The sequence below is a fragment of the Mytilus edulis genome, chromosome 10, assembly GCF_963676685.1.
Source record: "Mytilus edulis chromosome 10, xbMytEdul2.2, whole genome shotgun sequence".
NCBI lineage: Eukaryota > Metazoa > Mollusca > Bivalvia > Mytilida > Mytilidae > Mytilus > Mytilus edulis.
In genome coordinates, this window is record NC_092353.1 from 56680158 (window position 1) to 56699293 (window position 19136).

General features: G+C 31.8%; 1 protein-coding gene across 1 annotated transcript in view; it reads right to left on the reverse strand.

Annotated features, from left to right (window-relative positions):
- Nucleotides 1-19136, reverse strand: part of LOC139492174 (E3 ubiquitin-protein ligase rnf213-alpha-like) — an 87285-nt gene that overhangs the window by 38094 nt on the left and 30055 nt on the right. Inside the window, exons 14-25 of the mRNA XM_071280338.1 lie at nt 18696-18894; nt 16420-16663; nt 15891-16031; nt 14386-14660; nt 13985-14153; nt 13532-13671; nt 10529-10726; nt 9710-9832; nt 4955-5075; nt 2754-2992; nt 1031-1113; nt 155-288 (exon numbers count right to left, since the gene is read on the reverse strand). Coding sequence (XP_071136439.1) covers nt 155-288; nt 1031-1113; nt 2754-2992; nt 4955-5075; nt 9710-9832; nt 10529-10726; nt 13532-13671; nt 13985-14153; nt 14386-14660; nt 15891-16031; nt 16420-16663; nt 18696-18894 — 2066 coding nt within the window. The remainder of the gene's footprint in view (nt 1-154; nt 289-1030; nt 1114-2753; nt 2993-4954; nt 5076-9709; nt 9833-10528; nt 10727-13531; nt 13672-13984; nt 14154-14385; nt 14661-15890; nt 16032-16419; nt 16664-18695; nt 18895-19136) is intronic.

A 19136-nucleotide genomic window follows, 5' to 3' on the forward strand; every position in this document is an offset into this window, starting at 1 on the left:
CTGGATCATGCTTATTTTTTTGGTAGAATCTCATATCCCACTATCTTTATAATAATAGTGCTTGAAATTTCATGTGTCCCGCCAACTTTGTTTCCCATTTGGACTTTTCACGTGTCACGCTTGCAAAAAAAAGAGACCCACTAGATATACATACATATCTGAGGACCATCTGACTGATATACATCTCTTCTACAGTGGTATTCAGCTGTCCGAAGTCCCAGACTAATGGCAACATGCTCTGTGGTAAGAACTGGACTCTGTAAACCAAATGTCTCATTGGAACATGGCCTGAAAATAAATAATACAAAGATTAGAAGATCAGGAATACTGCACAGAACAACAGACCAAATCAAACACCAAATCCTGAAAAAAATACATTCCACACAACAAAACATATACTGTGGATTCATTTATTTTCGTTGGTACCAATTTTCGTGGATAGCTCAAAACTTGCATATTCGTGGATATTTGATTTCCTGGTTTTGTCAATATCTGTATACAAAGCCTATTCAAAATATGTTATTAGTTGAACATTTGAATTCGTGGTTCACCTGTACCCATGAAACTCACAAAAATTGGTATCCAACGAATGTTAATGAATCCACAGTAATTGACTATTTTTAACCATGTAGGCCGACTTGGTTGGCAGACAAGTCATTGAATATATTCTTTTACTAGATACTCTAAATTTAAAGTAATTGGATAAATTTGGTTTTTATTTTAGAGGACACTATTTTTATAATTTGAGGACAGCAATGCCTTTCTGAAAAGTAATGAGAAAAGATCCCTTGGCCAGGTGAGCTAAAAAGGTCAGGAAGCTTGGTCACCCCAGAAACTGTTCATTTGATTTGAATTGATGCTTTTATTACCAGAACATTTTAAAACAAGGTTCCTCAAGGTTTCACCTTACAAAACAGTAAAGAAAATCATCAAAAATTCAATGCAAATTAGAGTATTGGACAGCAAAAATAAGAAAATTGATACAAATCCAATCATGACATGGACAGGTTTTATAAAACATAATGTATACCTAGTTTATCTGTGATCTCCCTGCCACTAAGATGATAACCAAGTCCTGCCTCCTCTTGTTTCTTTATCATATCATCAGAATGTCTGAAAATTAGAAGTTTAATAAAGTTTCATTTGTATTTGCCATGCTCTGTATATCTGTTCTTGGCAATATAAAAGTAACACCGTAAGGGATTCTTCTTAATTGGATTTTATTGTATATCTCTATACCATCTTAATATTCATAATACTGTAAAATAGATGGTTTTACAGCAGATTCCAACGAGTATGAAGCTAAATGTAGATTCTTTGGTTAGCTTCCTTGCTAGCTCAACCATGAAATCATTATTAGGTAAGGAACACAAACATTTGGGTGGAGTCAATAGTTAAACAGATAGCCAATCAGAACTAGTGACAGAGTATAAACATTGTAAAACTTGTTTTACAAGTCAGTTTAAAAATAAGTTTTCAATCTAAATTTAAAATTTATTGATAAGTATAAGCTAATCCACAAGCATGTTGTAGGTGTGTTTGATTTGCCAATTTTATTTCAATCAATTACTCAGTTCATTTAAAAATCCAGTTATGTGTATGTATAAGGTTAATGACCCCTTCTGTAGCCATTGAATTACGAATGTTTCAAACTGCAATAATTTTAAAACAGTAAAGATAATGAATAATAGAGATGGGCTATTTTGTACATTTACAATGAGGAAACTTCGATTAAGCATTATTATTTGTAGTTTTATTGCATTTAAAAGTTAAACGGGATTTTGTGGCAAATAAACCAAGATTATTGTAGAAAATCCGCAGATATTTTTGTTATAAAATTTTAAGCATAGATTAGGCAGCAACCATTTGATTTTTTTGGGGGGGGGGCTATGGTTTTTTTTCTGTACAAACTTTTTTTTTCGCCTGTGGAGAAAAACAATCTATTTTTTTCGCGACAAGTCGAAAACAATTTTTTTTCTTTCAATTTTAGCATTACATATAGTGGCAGCTGAGGGTGAAACAAACAATTTTTTTTTCTCAGAATCAAAAACAAATTATTTTTTTCTCCAAAAACTGGAAACAAACTTTTTTTTCCAAAAAAAACCATAGCCCCCCCCCCCCCCCCCCCGAAAATCAAATGGTTGCTGCCTTACTCACTTGATTTTCTATGATGTGCTAGCGTTTATTGTTTACAAAAAGTCCTAGATTTATAAACTTGATTCAGTGAAATCATTGCTAGCACGTGCACTGCTTGCAAAAATCCTCAATATATCAAGTACTAAATTGCCAACTATGAAAGTGCAAGGGGAAATGCTGTGGATTTTCTATAAAATTTCCATTTGTTTAGCATTGAATCAACACAAGGGTACATCATCCTTGAACAAAAAATAAACCGTAACTCCGCTTCTAATCTATTGTAATACATAGAATTTTTTAATTCAATCAAAAACTATAAGAAATGAAATTTAATTTGCAAAGTTGTTTAGGGAAACCTGTTTGTATGAAACATACATATTATAAATAGGCCATCGATATGAGTGTTTTCATTGGATGATGAATTGGTGCTATGTTCCTCCCAATTTTGAGGTAATAATCATTTCATGGTTGAGCTAACAAGGAAGCTAACCAAAGAATCTACCTGTAGCTTCATACTCGTTGGAATCTGCTGTAATTGGGACATTAAACAAAGTAAATGTGCACTAAGTATTATGTGCCCTAAACATTTGTGACTGTACAAAATCTTTTTCACTTACTTTCTGTATGGATTACATGCAGCCACAATTTTCAGTTTTTTATGTAGTTTGAGAGGTTTTTCTCCTAAAGTTTTATCACACATAATTTCCTTGATCACACCAATAGCTTCTGTAGTATTGGCTTCATCAAAGAATAATACAGTATCCATGAATGGGTAAGCTGCCGCATTCTTCCTTGCCATCTCTTCTGCCTTTCTTACTTTCCTCTTAATATATGATGCTTTTGTTCCTCCATGAACCTGAAATGTTTCATTTATTCTTAATTAGAATCTCAGATAGTCTTTCATAATGGGTATTTCGAGCAACAGTATAAAAAGACATGGTTAATACTTTGAAATAACAGTTCAATTTAATAAGACTAAGTGATTGTTTAACATAAAAGTTTAGTCAATGTAGTTATTTTGTTTATGTCAAAACAAAGCTTTTTCATCAGCTGTTCAACCAAATGCTCAATGCCACCACTGCAATATAACATTTAAAGAGCCATTCAATTTACAAATCTTACAGTATATGAATTCAAAACCAATGAAGAATAATGATTGGAATGAGCAATGTTTGTTTCATTAAAATAGAGGCTCTAAAGAGTCTATGTCACTAACCTGACTCTACATGAATCTTCAAACTAGAGGCTCTAAAGAGCCTGTGTAGTTCACATTGGTCTATGACTATGTGCATATTAAACAAAGGACACAGATGGATTCATGACAAAATTGTTTTTTGGTGATGGTGATGTGTTTGTAGATCTTACTTTACTGAACGTTCTTGCTGCTTACAATTATCTCTATCTATAATGAACTTGGCCCAGTAGTTACAGTGGAAAATATTTTGTAAAAATTTACAAAATTTATGAAAATAATGTTTTAAAAATTGACTACAAAGGGCAATAATTCCTTAAGGATGTTTGCTCCTCTATTTTTATTTGAATTCTAACAGATTTTCGGAATCCTCTGGTTTTATCCATGTATTGTCATTAAAAAAAATTGCCCACTAACCCCTATTTTTCTGTTCATAATTTTAAAACATAAAGTTTAAAAAGCCACATTTCAAAATCTTATAAAATCCTTGTTATTTTTTCATAGTTTTTGAAACAAAAAAGGTGCCAATGTTAAATGTATGAAAAATCTAGAGATAATTATTTCCCGCCAAATTTCCAATGGCTTACATCTTGAAAACAAGCACAAGGACCCACCATTTTTTTCTACTTTTTTAGTTTCTTAATTTATATACTTTCAATTCATAACAGTCTTTCAAAAAGCCTGTTATTTTTAAACAGAGTAGCGAACATCCTTAAGGGGTCAAATGACCATTTTGATCATGTTGTGTTATTGTGGTAGATCTTTCTTTGCTGTACATTATTGCTGTTTACAGTTTATCTTTATCTATAATAATATTCAAGATAATAACCAAAAACGGCAAAATTTCCTTAAAATTACCAATTCAAGGGCAGCAACTCAATAAAGGGTTGTCCGATGCATCTGAAAATCTCAGGGCAGATAGATCTTGACTTGATAAAGAATTTTTCCTCATGTAAGATTTGCTCTAAGGGAGCTACCATTTGATTTTTATGGGGGGGCTAGGATGAAAATTTTTGTCCTGCATTTTTTTTTAGCTGTAATCTCTGTCCTGCCTTTTTATTTTTCACTCTAATCGGTCCTGCCTTTTTTTTTTAGTTTATCCTGACTTTTTTTTACCTAAATTGTCGTCCTGACTTTTTTTTTTTTGCAAGTGTCACATCCTGCCTTTTTTTTTACTCAAAACTCCTGTCCTGCCTATTTTTTTCAAATTTCATCCTAGCCCCCCCATAAAAATCAAATGGTAGCTCCCTAAATGCTTTGGTTTCAGAGATATAAATTTACCCCTATGTTCTTGTTTTTGCCATGGCAGCCATCTTGGTTGGTTGTCGTGGTCACCAGAAACATTTTTTAAGTTTAATTAAATCTGGCCCAGTAGTTTCGTAATTTTTGTAAAAGTTAAAGACGACGAACGCCAAGTGATGAGAAAAGCTCACTTGACCTTTCAGGTCAGGTGAGCTAAAAAGGTCACTATCCAAACTTTATAGACTAAAATAAAATTCCAAATTTTGCTGATCATTTTTGTTGGTAATAGTTTCTCTCTCCTCCATTTTTTCCAATGCATATTTTAGTACAAAATCTTTATCATTTAAGGACGATAACTTCTTCTTTTATAATCTCAATAGTTACCTTCATCAATATCATGTTTTCAACATTTACACCTGGAGGTTGCTGTAATTTGCACATGAACTTGATTAGACGAGTTTTACCACAGCCAGTCTCTCCCATAATAATTATTGGTATATCACATCTGAAAATAAATAGTTAATCTCTGATCCATGATTTTTTTTATCATTAATTTTTTGCTGGTGTTTAACTAACTTTCAGTAACTGCGAGAACTCTCAAAATGTACTTCAAAGTTAATTTGACATGTTGATACAATTCATTATGCTTTTTTGTTATTCACTTCTGTTCTTGTACTATGAACAATAGATTTATTAATTTGTAAAAGAATATTTGAGAACTCCATGTACTCCTTACAACAAAGTCATTTATATTTATCTGTGTACTTTATTTTATTTAATGCTGTTGTGTCCAAGGTTATAGTTGTCTTTATATTATTGTTTTACATCACCCCCTTTTTATTAATATTGTATTTACATTGTGTCATGATGAATAGATAAAATTTATTCGTTCAGTGTATGTTTACATTTATTTGTTAATATGTCTTCTGATGGAGTTCGCGTACAGAAATTGCTAACAAAAGCACACAAGTTTCACATGTGAAGCACATGAGATGCAAGTAAGAATTGTATGCAAATCAGGTTGCTCATATGTGCAGTTTGGTAGTTCATATGTGCCCACAAAAATCTAACATAATGCTCACATGTGCAATTCAAACCTCAGGTGAGCTTTTATCATCCATGTTAGTTTTATGTTAGTTTTGTACTTTGAAAAGTTTTTCCATTCTTCTAACCATTCAAAACTAACCTACATCATTGCTCATATGAGCTTTTTCAAAATGACATGCCCAGTCATGTACTTCCTGTAAATTCAAATTCATGAAAAGCATGCAATAAATGGAGGTAGATGGATATGGAAAATGTTAAGTCCTATATTGTGCTATTTGAAGAGAGGCATTGTTGAAATCTGATAAAACCAGTGTGGCTGTGGTTAATTATTAGTAAGTTATCATTTCTATTTCATTATTTTTATTTTTGTGTCAGATTTTGAAATATATTACAATTTTAAGTCCTTTATGGGAATATATATACCAGTTGCTTCAAAATAAGTACTACATGTATAAAGATTTTTCCTTTTTAAACTTTTTGAAATACAGTACTTATCAAAGACATTCATTGTGTACTAAACTTACAAGTCCCTCTATTTGTTTTATAATGTAATGTTATGTTTTTAGTCATGATCATGATTATTGTTTAAATAAAATAAACAAGAGGCTCTCAAGAGCCTGAATCGCTCACCTTAATTCTTTTGGTTAAATCTCTCATCAATGATTATTTTGGCTTTTCAATTTATTTAAATGTTTTTTGGATCGTCCTATTTTCTTCAAAAGCCAAAAAAAATAATCATTTTCTCCTATGTTCTATTTTAGCCATAGGAGCTATTTTTCTTGACATACAAGGAAATAAAATATAAAATTTATACTAGATACTCTGAAACTCATTTAGCCTAAGTTTGGCTGAAATTGATACAGCAGTTTCAAAGGAGAAGATTTTTTAAAGTAAGTCAACATGATGAACAAATTGTGAAAAAAGTCTTTAAAGGGCAATAACTCCTTAAGGGGTCAATTGACAATTTTGGTCAAATTGACTTAATTGAAGATCTTACTTTGCTGAACATTATTGCTGTTTACAGTTTATTTCTATCTATAATTATATTCAAGATAATAAACAAAAACAGCAAAATTTCCTTAAAATTATCAATTCAGGGGCAGCAACCCAACAACAGGTTGTCTGATTCATCTGAAAATTTCAGGGCAGATAGATCTTGACCTGATAAACAATATTACCCAACGTCAGATTTGCTCTAAATGCTTTGGTTTTTGAGTTATAAGCCAAAAACTGCATTTGACCCCTATGTTCTATTTTTAGCAATGGCGACCATGTTTGTTGATAGATCATAACTACGGATACAATTTACAAACTAGATACCCTAAGGAACATTCAGTTAAAGTTTGGAAGTATTTGGCCCAGTAGTTTCAGAGGAGAAGATTTTTGTAAAAGATTACTAAGATTTACGAAAAATGGTTAAAAATTGACTATAAAGGGCTATAACTCCTAAAGGGGTCAACTGACCATTTCTGTCATGTTGACTTATTTGTAAATCTTACTTTGCTGAACATTATTGCTGTTTACAGATTATCTCTATCTATAATAATATTCAAGATAATAACCAAAAACAGCAAAATTTCTTTAAAATTACCAATTCAGGGGCAGTAACCCAACAACAGGTTGTCTGATTCATCTGAAAATTTCAGGGCAGATAGATCTTGACCTGATAAACAATATTACCCCATGTCAGATTTGCTCTAAATGCTTTGGTTTTTGAGTTACAAGCCAAAAACTGCATTTGACCCCTATGTTCTATTTTTAGCAATGGCGACCATGTTTGTTGATAGATCACAACTTCTGATACAATTTACAAACTAGATACCCTAAGGAACATTCAGTTAAAGTTTGGAAGTATTTGGCCCAGTAGTTTCAGAGGAGAAGATTTTTGTAAAAGATTACTAAGATTTACGAAAAATGGTTAAAAATTGACTATAAAGGGCAATAACTCCTAAAGGGGTCAACTGACCATTTCCGTCATGTTGACTTATTTGTAAATCTTACTTTGCTGAACATTCCTGTTTACAGTTTATCTCTATCTATAATAATATTCAAGATAATAACCAAAAACAGCATATTTCCTTAAAATTACCAATTCAGGGGCAGCAACCCAACAACAGGTTGTCTGATTCATCTGAAAATTTCAGGGCAGATAGATCTTGACCTGATAAACAATATTACCCCATGTCAGATTTGCTCTAAATGCTTTGGTTTTTGAGTTATAAGCCAAAAACTGCATTTGACCCCTATGTTCTATTTTTAGCAATGGCGACCATGTTTGTTGATAGATCAAAACTTCGGATACAATTTATAAATAAGATACCCTAAGGAACATTCAGTTAAAGTTTGAAAGTATTTGGCCCAGTAGTTTCAGAGGAGAAGATTCTTAAATAGTTTACGACGACAGACGACGACAGACGACGGACGACAGAGGACGGACGACGACGGACGCCAAGTGATGGCATAAGCTCACTTGTCCCTTCGGGACAGGTGAGCTAAAAACTCGTGTGCAATCATGTTAGTTTCTAACGTGAGCATCTTATGTGCAACTTATGTGCAACGTTTTTTGGTAAAGGTTAGGCCATTTCAATGGCTATTTCAAAGTATGTCTTTCTATGTTGTGATGATAAATTCAGATTAGGATGAAGGATTGTGCACTGCTAAAACGTTTAAACCTGCTGCATTTGTTTGCACCTGTCCTAGGGCTTGAATCTGTTGTTCAGTGGTTGTCATTTGTTGGTGTAGTTCATAAGTGTTTCGCGCTTTTTTTTACATAGATCAGACTTAAGTTTTTCTTGTTTGAATGCATAGTCATTTTTGGGCATACCTGTCAACTGACCCGGATTCTGCGGGTGTGACCCGAGATTTTCACAATTCTGAGGGATCACCCGGATCACCCGCCGGGTCATTGAAATAACCCGGAAATTCCGAAAATGACCCGATTTCACCCGTATTTCTTAGCCTTGAGATTGATTTTCATAAGTAATATTCCTTTGAAATACCGGCAAATTCGTAATTCTTCCATGAACATGCAGTTCATCTAGCTATGTAAACTGTCAAATTAAGTGACCCATTAAGTGCATGGCTTCACTTGACAGCTTTGGTGTCAAACACACTGTTGATTAACACCAATTACCTTAGCTTTAGGTCGTAAATTGCCCTGTGGTTTTACAAAGATATTTCAACTAAGAGTTACTTCCCCTTATTTGTCACCATTCAAAATTATTCCTTATATTTACGTTTTATGGGTGAAAAAGATTAAATCATAATAATATAAAATTCAAATACATATTGAAAAATAACTTTTCATAATTTTTATACCTTTATACAATTTATTAAAAAAAAGTTGAAAATTATTTTTTACATTTATACTTCCTTTAACTGTATTACTATATTTTATCATAGTCTAATTTCCTTGTCAATTAAGACATGAATGTTCATACATGTAATACCTCTACATGGTATGTTTAAAGGCTAGTAGTCTCATTTTAAATTAAATTTAAGATGATGACAAAAAGTAAAGCACATAAGACTGAGTTACACAAATATATAAAAATCTTTAAAAGTGCAATGAAACAATATTTAACAAGATTTAAAATGACTTAACCAAGTGAACATGCATTGATGTTTTGGTATCTTTGATATACATTATAAGAAAATGTACCATAGATACTGAAATTCAGCTCGAAAAAGTTCGTACGCGTTATGACCTGAGATTTGATTCTTCAATGCAGGTCATGACCTGCATTTTCATCGTCACAGGTTGACAGGTATGTTTTTGGGGCCCTTTAAAACTTGCAGTTCCGTGTGAGCCAAGGTTCTGTGTTGAAGGCCAACCTATAATGGTTAACTTTGAACAAATTGTGACTTGGAAGGAGAGTTGTCTTATTGGCACTCATACCAATTCTTCTTAAATCTATGGATTGGTAAAAGGAAGTTAAGTTATAAAAGTAAACATTAATGAGACAGAAATCCAATGATAAACAAATGAAAAACATCTGTGACATAGCAAAAACTGCCATTAACAGCAGAAAAAATTCAAACAGTGGAGTCAACAGATTTTTTTTTAAATTTAAAGCTCAATATCCAAATTACCTGAATATCATATAAATAGCCAGTATCTTCTTCACATTATCTGTAGTCAACTCGTAGGTTTCATCTGGATCATGTATATTTTCTATTCCCATTACATAACACATTTTTGTGATTTTTTCAAGTCTAAAATTGAAAATTTATAAAGGAATATTTTAACTTGACAAATCAACACAAAAATAAGAACTTGTAAAAAAAAAATCCCTTAAAATGGTGTTCACGTCCACTTACCGGTAGGTGTTTTTGTTAGATGTATTTCTTTTAGTATCCAACTAGTTCGTTCTTATGTTGTACTGTTAAACCACTGTCATAGGTTAGGGGGTAAGTAAAGCACTCACAAACATGTTTAACCCAGCTACAATATTCTTTATGTGCCTGTCCCATGTCAGGATCCTGTAGTTAAGTGGTTGCTGTTTGTTCATGTCTGTCATATTTATTTTTCATAAACTGTTTTGTTATAAATTATGCTATTAGTTTTTTCAACTGAATTGGTTCATATTTTTCATGTCTGTCTCTTTTGTAGCTAACCACATGGTATGGGTTTTTCTCATTGTTGAAGGCTGTACAGTTGCCTATACTTGTTTACATCTTCCACATTTGAACTTTGATGGATCGTTGTCTCATTGGCAATTATACCACATATCTTTATTTTTGTATAACCTGCTATAATTTTACGACCATCAGGTTTCATCTGGTCATCATACAAGTATACAATATGGGCAGAGGAATTAAGGAAAACGCTATCTAACATGCATACCTGAAATGAACTGCAGAATGAAGAGATATTTACATCAACAATTTGAAAATCCCAACAAATTTTACCTTGGGAGAGCATCAAAGTTTTCAGTAAGATTGACTCCATTTTTGACAAGAGCATCAAACAAAGACGGATGTATAAATTCTGGTTCTAAAATGTTACTTGTTTGAACATCAACCAGATTCCCTGTTCTTCTGTCTATGTTGAATCCAAAGAAAGTCATGCAATGCTGGTCTGGGTTGAAAAACAGGTAAGGGTAATGACTGAAAAACATAAATTCAATCTAAACGTGCTTAGATTTATTTCAGCATTTAGGCCACTGTTTTTTTAATTTGTTGGTTTACGGATTTTCCTGATGAAAAAGTCGGGTCGGTCGGTCGGGAAAAAAGACAGAAAAATATGCAAAATCAATATATAGTAATATTTCTAGTAAAAATAAAGTCACATTATTAACATATGTTATACATATTCAATCACTTTGTTTCATAATAGAGACTATCATTACCATTTGAAATTTGTGCAAAACTGTAATTGCAATTTATTGAAGAGAATATTGTGACGGAGTAAAATTCAAAATAATAAAAACTTGCATTTTAAATATGATACCATTTTTATATTTTATACAGTGAGTTGCTTGTAGGTGTTATGGTAAAATTTTACCTATAGCTCAACCTGTTTTTAAAATTGTCAACACAATAGGGACATTTAAATTGACCAGTTGGTATTGTTAGATTTAAATCTACCTTGATGCTACCTGTAAAAAAATTTATTCACCTAACCAAAAGTTTCAGCATGCTTTTTTCCTGAACTTTTTTTTACCTAGGATTATTCTATTGAGAAATTTTTATTTTGCTGTCATTCAAAATCTTATGAGTGATCAAGCCAAACAAGAATGACTATATCATATATTTTATTTTCTTGCAGTTACATGTAATTTAAAATTGCATGACCTAAAATGCACTACATTTCATCTAAATGTTTGCATAGCCACTACTAGCAGTGTTTAATACCCTAAATAATCCAGTCGTAATAATTCACTCACTTTAATGAAACCTCAAAATCATATTTGAATAAACAATTTCATTAATATATTTACACTAATATTTGACATCTCATCCAGAATTCCAATGATTTTAAATAATTCCCAATTTTATTCATTTTTCACTACTTTACTAGATTTTTTTCTAAATCCATAGTATAAATTCTGATTAACTTCCAATTATATACATCCTAATTTAACAGGTGCAGAATCTATACATAATTCAGAATCATTTCCATTACTATATTCCAAATAGTTATCCTCACTTATATTTTGTAATATTTTATTTATATTTTTACTATATATCACCTGATTTTAATATATCCACAGTAAACATTTTATTTCATTTCCTATAATAAATTTCCAAATCAAACAATATTTGATTCAGAATTTTATAATGACTATTTCCAATTTCACATTCACTTAAAACATTTCCTCATGTTAGGAATATTTTAGAATATTTTACTTTCATTTTTCACTTTATCACTAGATTAGACTATATCCACTGCATTACTTCAACATTTTATTTCATTTCCTATAATAATTTCCAAATCAAACAATATTTGATTCAGAATTTTATAATGACTATTTCCAATTTCACATTCACTTTTAAAAAACATTTCCTCACGTTAGGAATATTTTAGAATATTTTACTTTCATTTTTCACTTTATCACTAGATTAGACTATATCCACTGCATTACTTTAACATTTTATTTCATTTCCAAGATCCCATTTAAATAGGGAATCATCTTAAATTTGTAATAGATCCCAAAATTAATAATGAATATTTCAAAAATCACATTTAAAGCCACAGAAACATGTTGGATGAACTCACACTATATCTCCTACTTGAATTCCAGTTTTGAAATCTTTAAATCTTTGACATAACTAAATCCCATCGTATGAAAAATTGAATTCCTTTAGTGAACACAGCATTTTATGCACAAAACTCCCACTAATATTATAATAGATTTCAAAGAAAAAACACAGCAAGGTATACTCCAAAATTATTTCGAATTTTATATGTACAACATCATATGTAAGCCCCACAAAACGGTTTGAATGAATTATTTCCTCCTTGATGTCCTTCATGACAATAAAATCTTGAAAGAAACACATCACATTTTAAGAAGCAAAATTGCTATAAAAAGTCTGAGTAGTGAATTCAAATAAAATAAATCCAATATTGTATGCACAATGACACCAAAAGATTTAAAACATTGCAAATAATAATCCAAAATGAGAATCTTGAAGGGTCATGTGAAGAAAAAAACAACATATCCCTCTGAAAATTTGAACTGTAAACACCCTGAACAGCTATTTCTTGTTTCACTGGCAGCTGGACAATACTATGTATAAGGGTTCGAATTTTAAAGAAGCATTTTGGTGTAAAAACAGTTTAAATTTTCAAACATAGTAATACATATTTATTTTAATCTTTTACTGATTTAGAATTTTAGGTAAAAAATAGATAAATCAAATATATCAGGGATTTAAAACAATGAAAACCAAATTATTTTCTTCCCTATCAATTTTTAATAGAATAATCCTAGGTAAGAAAATCTTCAGGAAAAAAGCATGCTGAAACTTTGGGTTAGGTGAATAAAAATCTGTACAGGTAGAATCAAGGTATATTTAAATCTAACAATACCAACTGGTCAATTTAAATGTCCCTATTGTGTTGACAAATTTAAACACAGGTTGAGCTATAGGTAAAATTTTACCATAACACCTACAAGCAACTCACTGTAAGACTTTCATGAAATTGCAATAATTTCATGATCATTCAAACAATTTTATTACAAAATTATATAGAATGTTTGAATTCTATAATCTAATTATCAAAAGCCTTTGTTAAATTTATTCAAAATAAAGTAAATCTTCTGTACTTGGTCAATATTTCAGCTGTCAGATGTCAACACAGATGATCAAACATGCAATGATTTGAAATAGATAAAATTGAATTCAAAATCAAATAAACACCAAATTTATACTGTAAAAATATACTCTTAAGTACTGATACTTTACCTTGTTTCCCAATTTCTCCTCATCTTGTACATCTGTATAACGTCTTCCCCCTCCTTTACTTGGTCCTCTTCACTTATCTGTCTCTGTAGCAGTTGTAATGGTGATTCCTCACTCATTATCAAAGACCGGGTAGAAAAATCCTGTAAACAAAATTCATTCAAGTAGTATTTATTAACAAGGATTTCACAGAAAAATGCTGTCAACAAAACTTTCTGTATGATTCTCACTAATTGTCAGGAACTTAATTAAAGAAATTACTTTTTTAGAGCATTTTCTTATCCACCTAACTAGTTAAAACCAATTTCTCAAATTGAATTTTCAAAATTAAGTTAAAAATACATTTCGAAGTGCATTGCTATATAATCACTGCTTAAAGAAAGAATTTTTTTTTTTTTTCTATTTCAACAGTAATATTCTTGCTTTGTGAGATAATCCAAACAAAACACATCTTACCCTAGACATTTGTAACAGAAGTTGGAGCACAAACTTGGCAAATCCTGGTAAGTCCTCTACTGCCGCTAAACTACAGAAAGCTGACACTTCAAAGTCTTGTAACTGTTTGTTTAAGAAGCTGACAAAATGGTGCAATTCTGACCAGGATGGATCTCTGATACCACAGTGTCTGAAAAAATTATAAATATAAAATACTGTGGATTCATTTATTTTTGTGGGTATCAATTTTCATGGATTGAGGAAAATTTGCATTTTTGTGAATATTTGATTTCATGGTTTCCAATTTTTTTGCAATATATAGTTGTAAGTTTTGATTTATCGCGCGCGCGCGCCGCCGGCCTGAAACTAACTAAAAAACTGTAACTTCCCAGAAAGAAAAAAATGTTTGGCATTAGACATACTTAAGTAATGTATTCAGACACTGTGTCTTATCCCCTTCTGGTATTTGAGCATTTACATCATCAAGTCTACAATTTGTGTCAAGCCTCTTAAGATACTGATACGGTCTCTGGAATGTAGGACTCTTGAATTCTATACCATCAAACAGTCTATCATGGTCTGTGTAGTCTGCAGGACTTCTGATGTTGCTTAAAATCTCAAAACTTTCCTGTGGAGATCTGCAGGTAACATGTGGTAAAATGTCCAAGCAATGATGTAGGCATGTCAGTTTTCCTCCCTAAAAATCATCAAACATACAGATAGCATTGCAACTGTATTCATTCTAAAATTGCCCCAATGTTTCTTTTCAATATGCACACACTAAAATATCTGACCAGCTTTGCTGACTATTTTTTAATTAACCTCCAAAGTCTTAAAATAATGATTTATTTTCAAGTATCACATGAACATAACACTTACATAGGCCAATGACAAATAGGTCAAGGTCAAATAAATCCTGTCAGATAGACACGTTCAACCTACAATTTTTTCGTACACTAAATGTAATCGATCTTTTGCTTACATTTTCCAAGACACAAATAAATATTGACTGATAAACAATGAACATTGAGGACCTGCTCATATAAACAAACAGACATGTACACCTTACCATCATTACATAAACTATAAATATATTTGATCTCTATTGAATACAGTATTTGAAATACAGAACAAGCACAAAAAAATAACATGAACAATAAAAATAAGGTCAAGATCAGACAGAAATATACATCATCATTTCATATACCAATAAAATTGAGAATGGAAATGGGGAATGTGTCAAAGAGACAACAGCAGAAGGTCACCAACAGGTCTTCAATGCAGCGAGAAATTAACGCACCCGGAGGTGTCCTTCAGCAGGCCCCTAAACAAATATATATACTAGTTCAGCGATAATGAACGCCATACTTAACTCCAAATTGTGCACAAGAAACTAAAATTAAAAATAATACAAGACTAACAAAGGCCAGAGGCTCCTGACTTGGGACAGGCGCAAAAATGTGGCGGGGTTAAACATGTTTATGATATCTCAACCCTTCCCTATACCTCTAGCCAATGTAGAAAAGTAAATGCATAACAATACGCACATTAAAATTCAGTTCAAGAGAAGTCCGAGTCTGATGTCAGAAGATGTAACCAAAGAAAATAAACAAAATGACAATAATACATAAATACCAACAGACTACTAGCAGTTAACTGACATGCTGCAGATCCAGACTTCAATTAAACTGATTGAAAGATTATGTCTTCATCATATGAATATCAGGCATATATAACCAAGTATAGTTGATCTATTGCTTATATGGTATTCGAAAAAATTTACTTAAAATTAAAAAAATATTTAACATTAATCAACAACCATGAATGAAAACATAGTCAAGGTCAGATGATACCTTCCAGACTGACATTTACATATAAACATATCATGCACTCCTTCATTTACCAATCGATTTGTTTCAAATCTTACCTCCTCATCTCTAGCTAGTAACGACATAGATTCAATGATATAATAATCAAGTTCTGATCGTCTCCAGACATTTCCTGTACTGTGACCTAGACACCCGAGAACTAACAACTGGAACAGGAAAGCATCAACTCCTTCTTGTACCTAAAATGTAAATAATTGTGTAATTTGCAATATTTATTGCTTCACATGTACATGAACAACTGCAGATGGGTCCTTTTATGTTATTTTTATTTTCAATATTGTTATGAGTATTAATGTTTATGCATGTTGATTTAAAGATAAATACTTTGGGTTCACTATCATTCTATGAGTACTAATTTCTTATGGATACAGGTAAAACATGAATTTAAGTAATTAATGAAGAACACATTAATTTCCTAAAGGCCCATATGCAGACACATATTTTGTTAATGATACATATAAAAATAAATTGCATTTCTTTCGTAAGCAGCACTTCATCAAATAAAAGAATGTTTAATACTTTTTGTTTTCCTCAAAAACAATAATATCCAAACAAATGGTGACTTACAACATGTGAAATATCAATGTGGAATATCCGTGGTTCATGACATTGTGGCGCCAATGTCTCCTCCAACAAAATGTCCATTATATCATCATCATTGATAGTTTTCTCGTGTAAAGGTATGGTAACATTACTGGCTTTCCTCCTTGTAATGTTAGTTATAAGTTTGTACAAATCTGTCACCATTCTTTTCTTATACAAGGACTTACCGACTCCTGCCCTCCATGATTTCACAACTCTTACACTGCATCTACAATTATTTAATTAAATAACATTTATTAAAGAGGGATGAAACATACCAGAGGGAGAGTCAAAGTCATAGATAGAAAATAAACTGCCATCACCATGGCTAAAAATAATCTCTTTTGTCGTAAAGTTTTGTTTTTGACCAACCCTCATTGTCAATTTCTAGATGTAAGTCAAGATATGAGGCAGACTTAGCTGTATCTGTAGTATCCTTTATCTGCAGGTCGATGGGATTGATTCGTTCAAAATAGTCACCAAATTTTGTATTAGTAAGTGAGAGAACATCATTTATAAAGCAGAACGTAAAGTTAAAGTATATTGCTTACTTCTTATCTTTCTTCCTAAGAAGTTTCTGTATGAGGTCAGCCTCATAATAATAAAGAAACAAGATGGCAAGAATAGGGGCACAATTGTTTCCCATTGGAATTCTGACAGTCTGTTGAAAAACACATCCTCCAAACGTAACAAATATGTTGTCAATCAAAAAATCAAACATCTTGATAATGTCTGTTTCAGAGAATTTTTGGTTAGAATCAGAGTGATTCTTTACAAAGTAGGATTATCCCTCCCCAAGACAAGATAATTGTATTCACGTTCGCCATTCTTTTTAAGGAAACAAAGTAATACCAACTCTTTCAATTTGTCTTTTAGTTTGGAATGGGGAATACTTGTGTAAAGTGTAGAAAAGTCAAATGTTTTAATACTATTGCAAGATTAGAGAGTCATAGATTGTATTTTCTCTTAAAGATCTTTGGAATTTTTTAGTATCCACATCTGATTCACGCCACCTCTAGAAAAGGCAGTTTCACAATAACGGAGCCCGACTTTGATTGTTGATAAAATAGATGTTAATAATTTAGAAAGCGGCTCGTGGAGCACTTGGAAGACCCAGCAATATACCGTTGTTTGTAAGGGCACTTGTGTAGTTTAGGTATCCAATACAGTGATGGATGATCCAGTTCATCATCTTTGGTTGATGATTCTGGTGCAAATTGTTTTAATGCGAACCCAATTGGACCTTTCCATAGATTCACCTGATAGTTACCTGTCCATTTATTAAATAATCTTTTGGCAGTTCATTTGTCCCATTGAACAAATACAACAGGTATCTAAACAAAAAGTTAAAAAAGAGCAAATTTTGATAAGAACAATATCTAAAGTTTTTCAAAATTCAACTTTTTATGATTAAATTAGTGTTTATTTTGAACAGATTAAAAACAATATTATCAAAAGTGAATAAACTATACAGAGAACAATACCTGTTGTATTTGTTCAATGGGACAAATGAACTGCCAAAAGTTTAAATGCACAGGTAACTATCAGGTGAATCTATGGAAAGGTACAATTGGGTTCGCTATAAACACAGACAATAATACAAAGTGTGTTAGACAATGACTTCTCATAAAAGTCATTAAAACTTTTACGAAAGGTCACCATGCAATCTTCTTATTATGGTATTATCAATATCTAGATTTTTTTTTGTGTAATGTAAAATTTATCTCATTCAAACTCTATTCTTTTTGTAAGACAAATAATCATAGTATTCTATTAAACAAGAATGTGTCCCCAGTACACGGATGCCCCATCTGCACTATCATTATCATTTTCTATGTTTAATGGACCCTGAAAATGGGGGAAAATCTCTAATTTGGCATTAAAATTAGAAAGATCATATCATAGGGAACATGTGTACTAAGTTTCAAGTTGATTGGACTTCAACTCCATCAAAAACTACCTCGACCAAAAACTTTAACCTGAAGCGGGACGAACGGACGGAAGAACGAACAAACGAAGGGACGGACGGACGCACAGACCAGAAAACATAATGCCCATAAATGGGGCATAAAAACACAATGAATTTTGAAGTTTCTATTCTTTCTGTTTGTGATATTTCAATATAATTTACCAATCCTGTCAGCATATTTTTAACACACCTGAAATAACAATATACTTATGAACAAAATTCATCAACATACAAAGAGTTTACATTATTGACAAATGTTTAAACATGACAAAATATTTCAACATTTATTTACCTTTCAAAATCAGCAGCTGATGCAGGGGTTATGTCAGTAGGTGATGACCTTTCAACTTTCAGCTTTGTCAAGAGATATTTCCTGATAGAAGCACCATCTGTAAAAAGTTGTGGTCTATGATATTTATCAAGGGCAGTCACTATCCTTGACCTATCTTCCTTTTCACTGCTACATATCACAACCAGTCTATATCTTCTTCCTACAATAACAGTTAAATTAGAGACTCTCAAGAGCCAGAGTCACTCACCTGTCTCTACTTTGATTTTGGAAATCATGTAAAAATAGATATAAATCCCAACAGATACCCAAATAATGATAGAGGCCAAATTTGGTTTAATATTGGTCCCGTAATTTGATAAAAAATCCTGGTGGCCATCTTGAACAGTAAATCTGCAATAAGTAGCAACACTTCATCAGCACCTCATTAGGAACATTTATGCA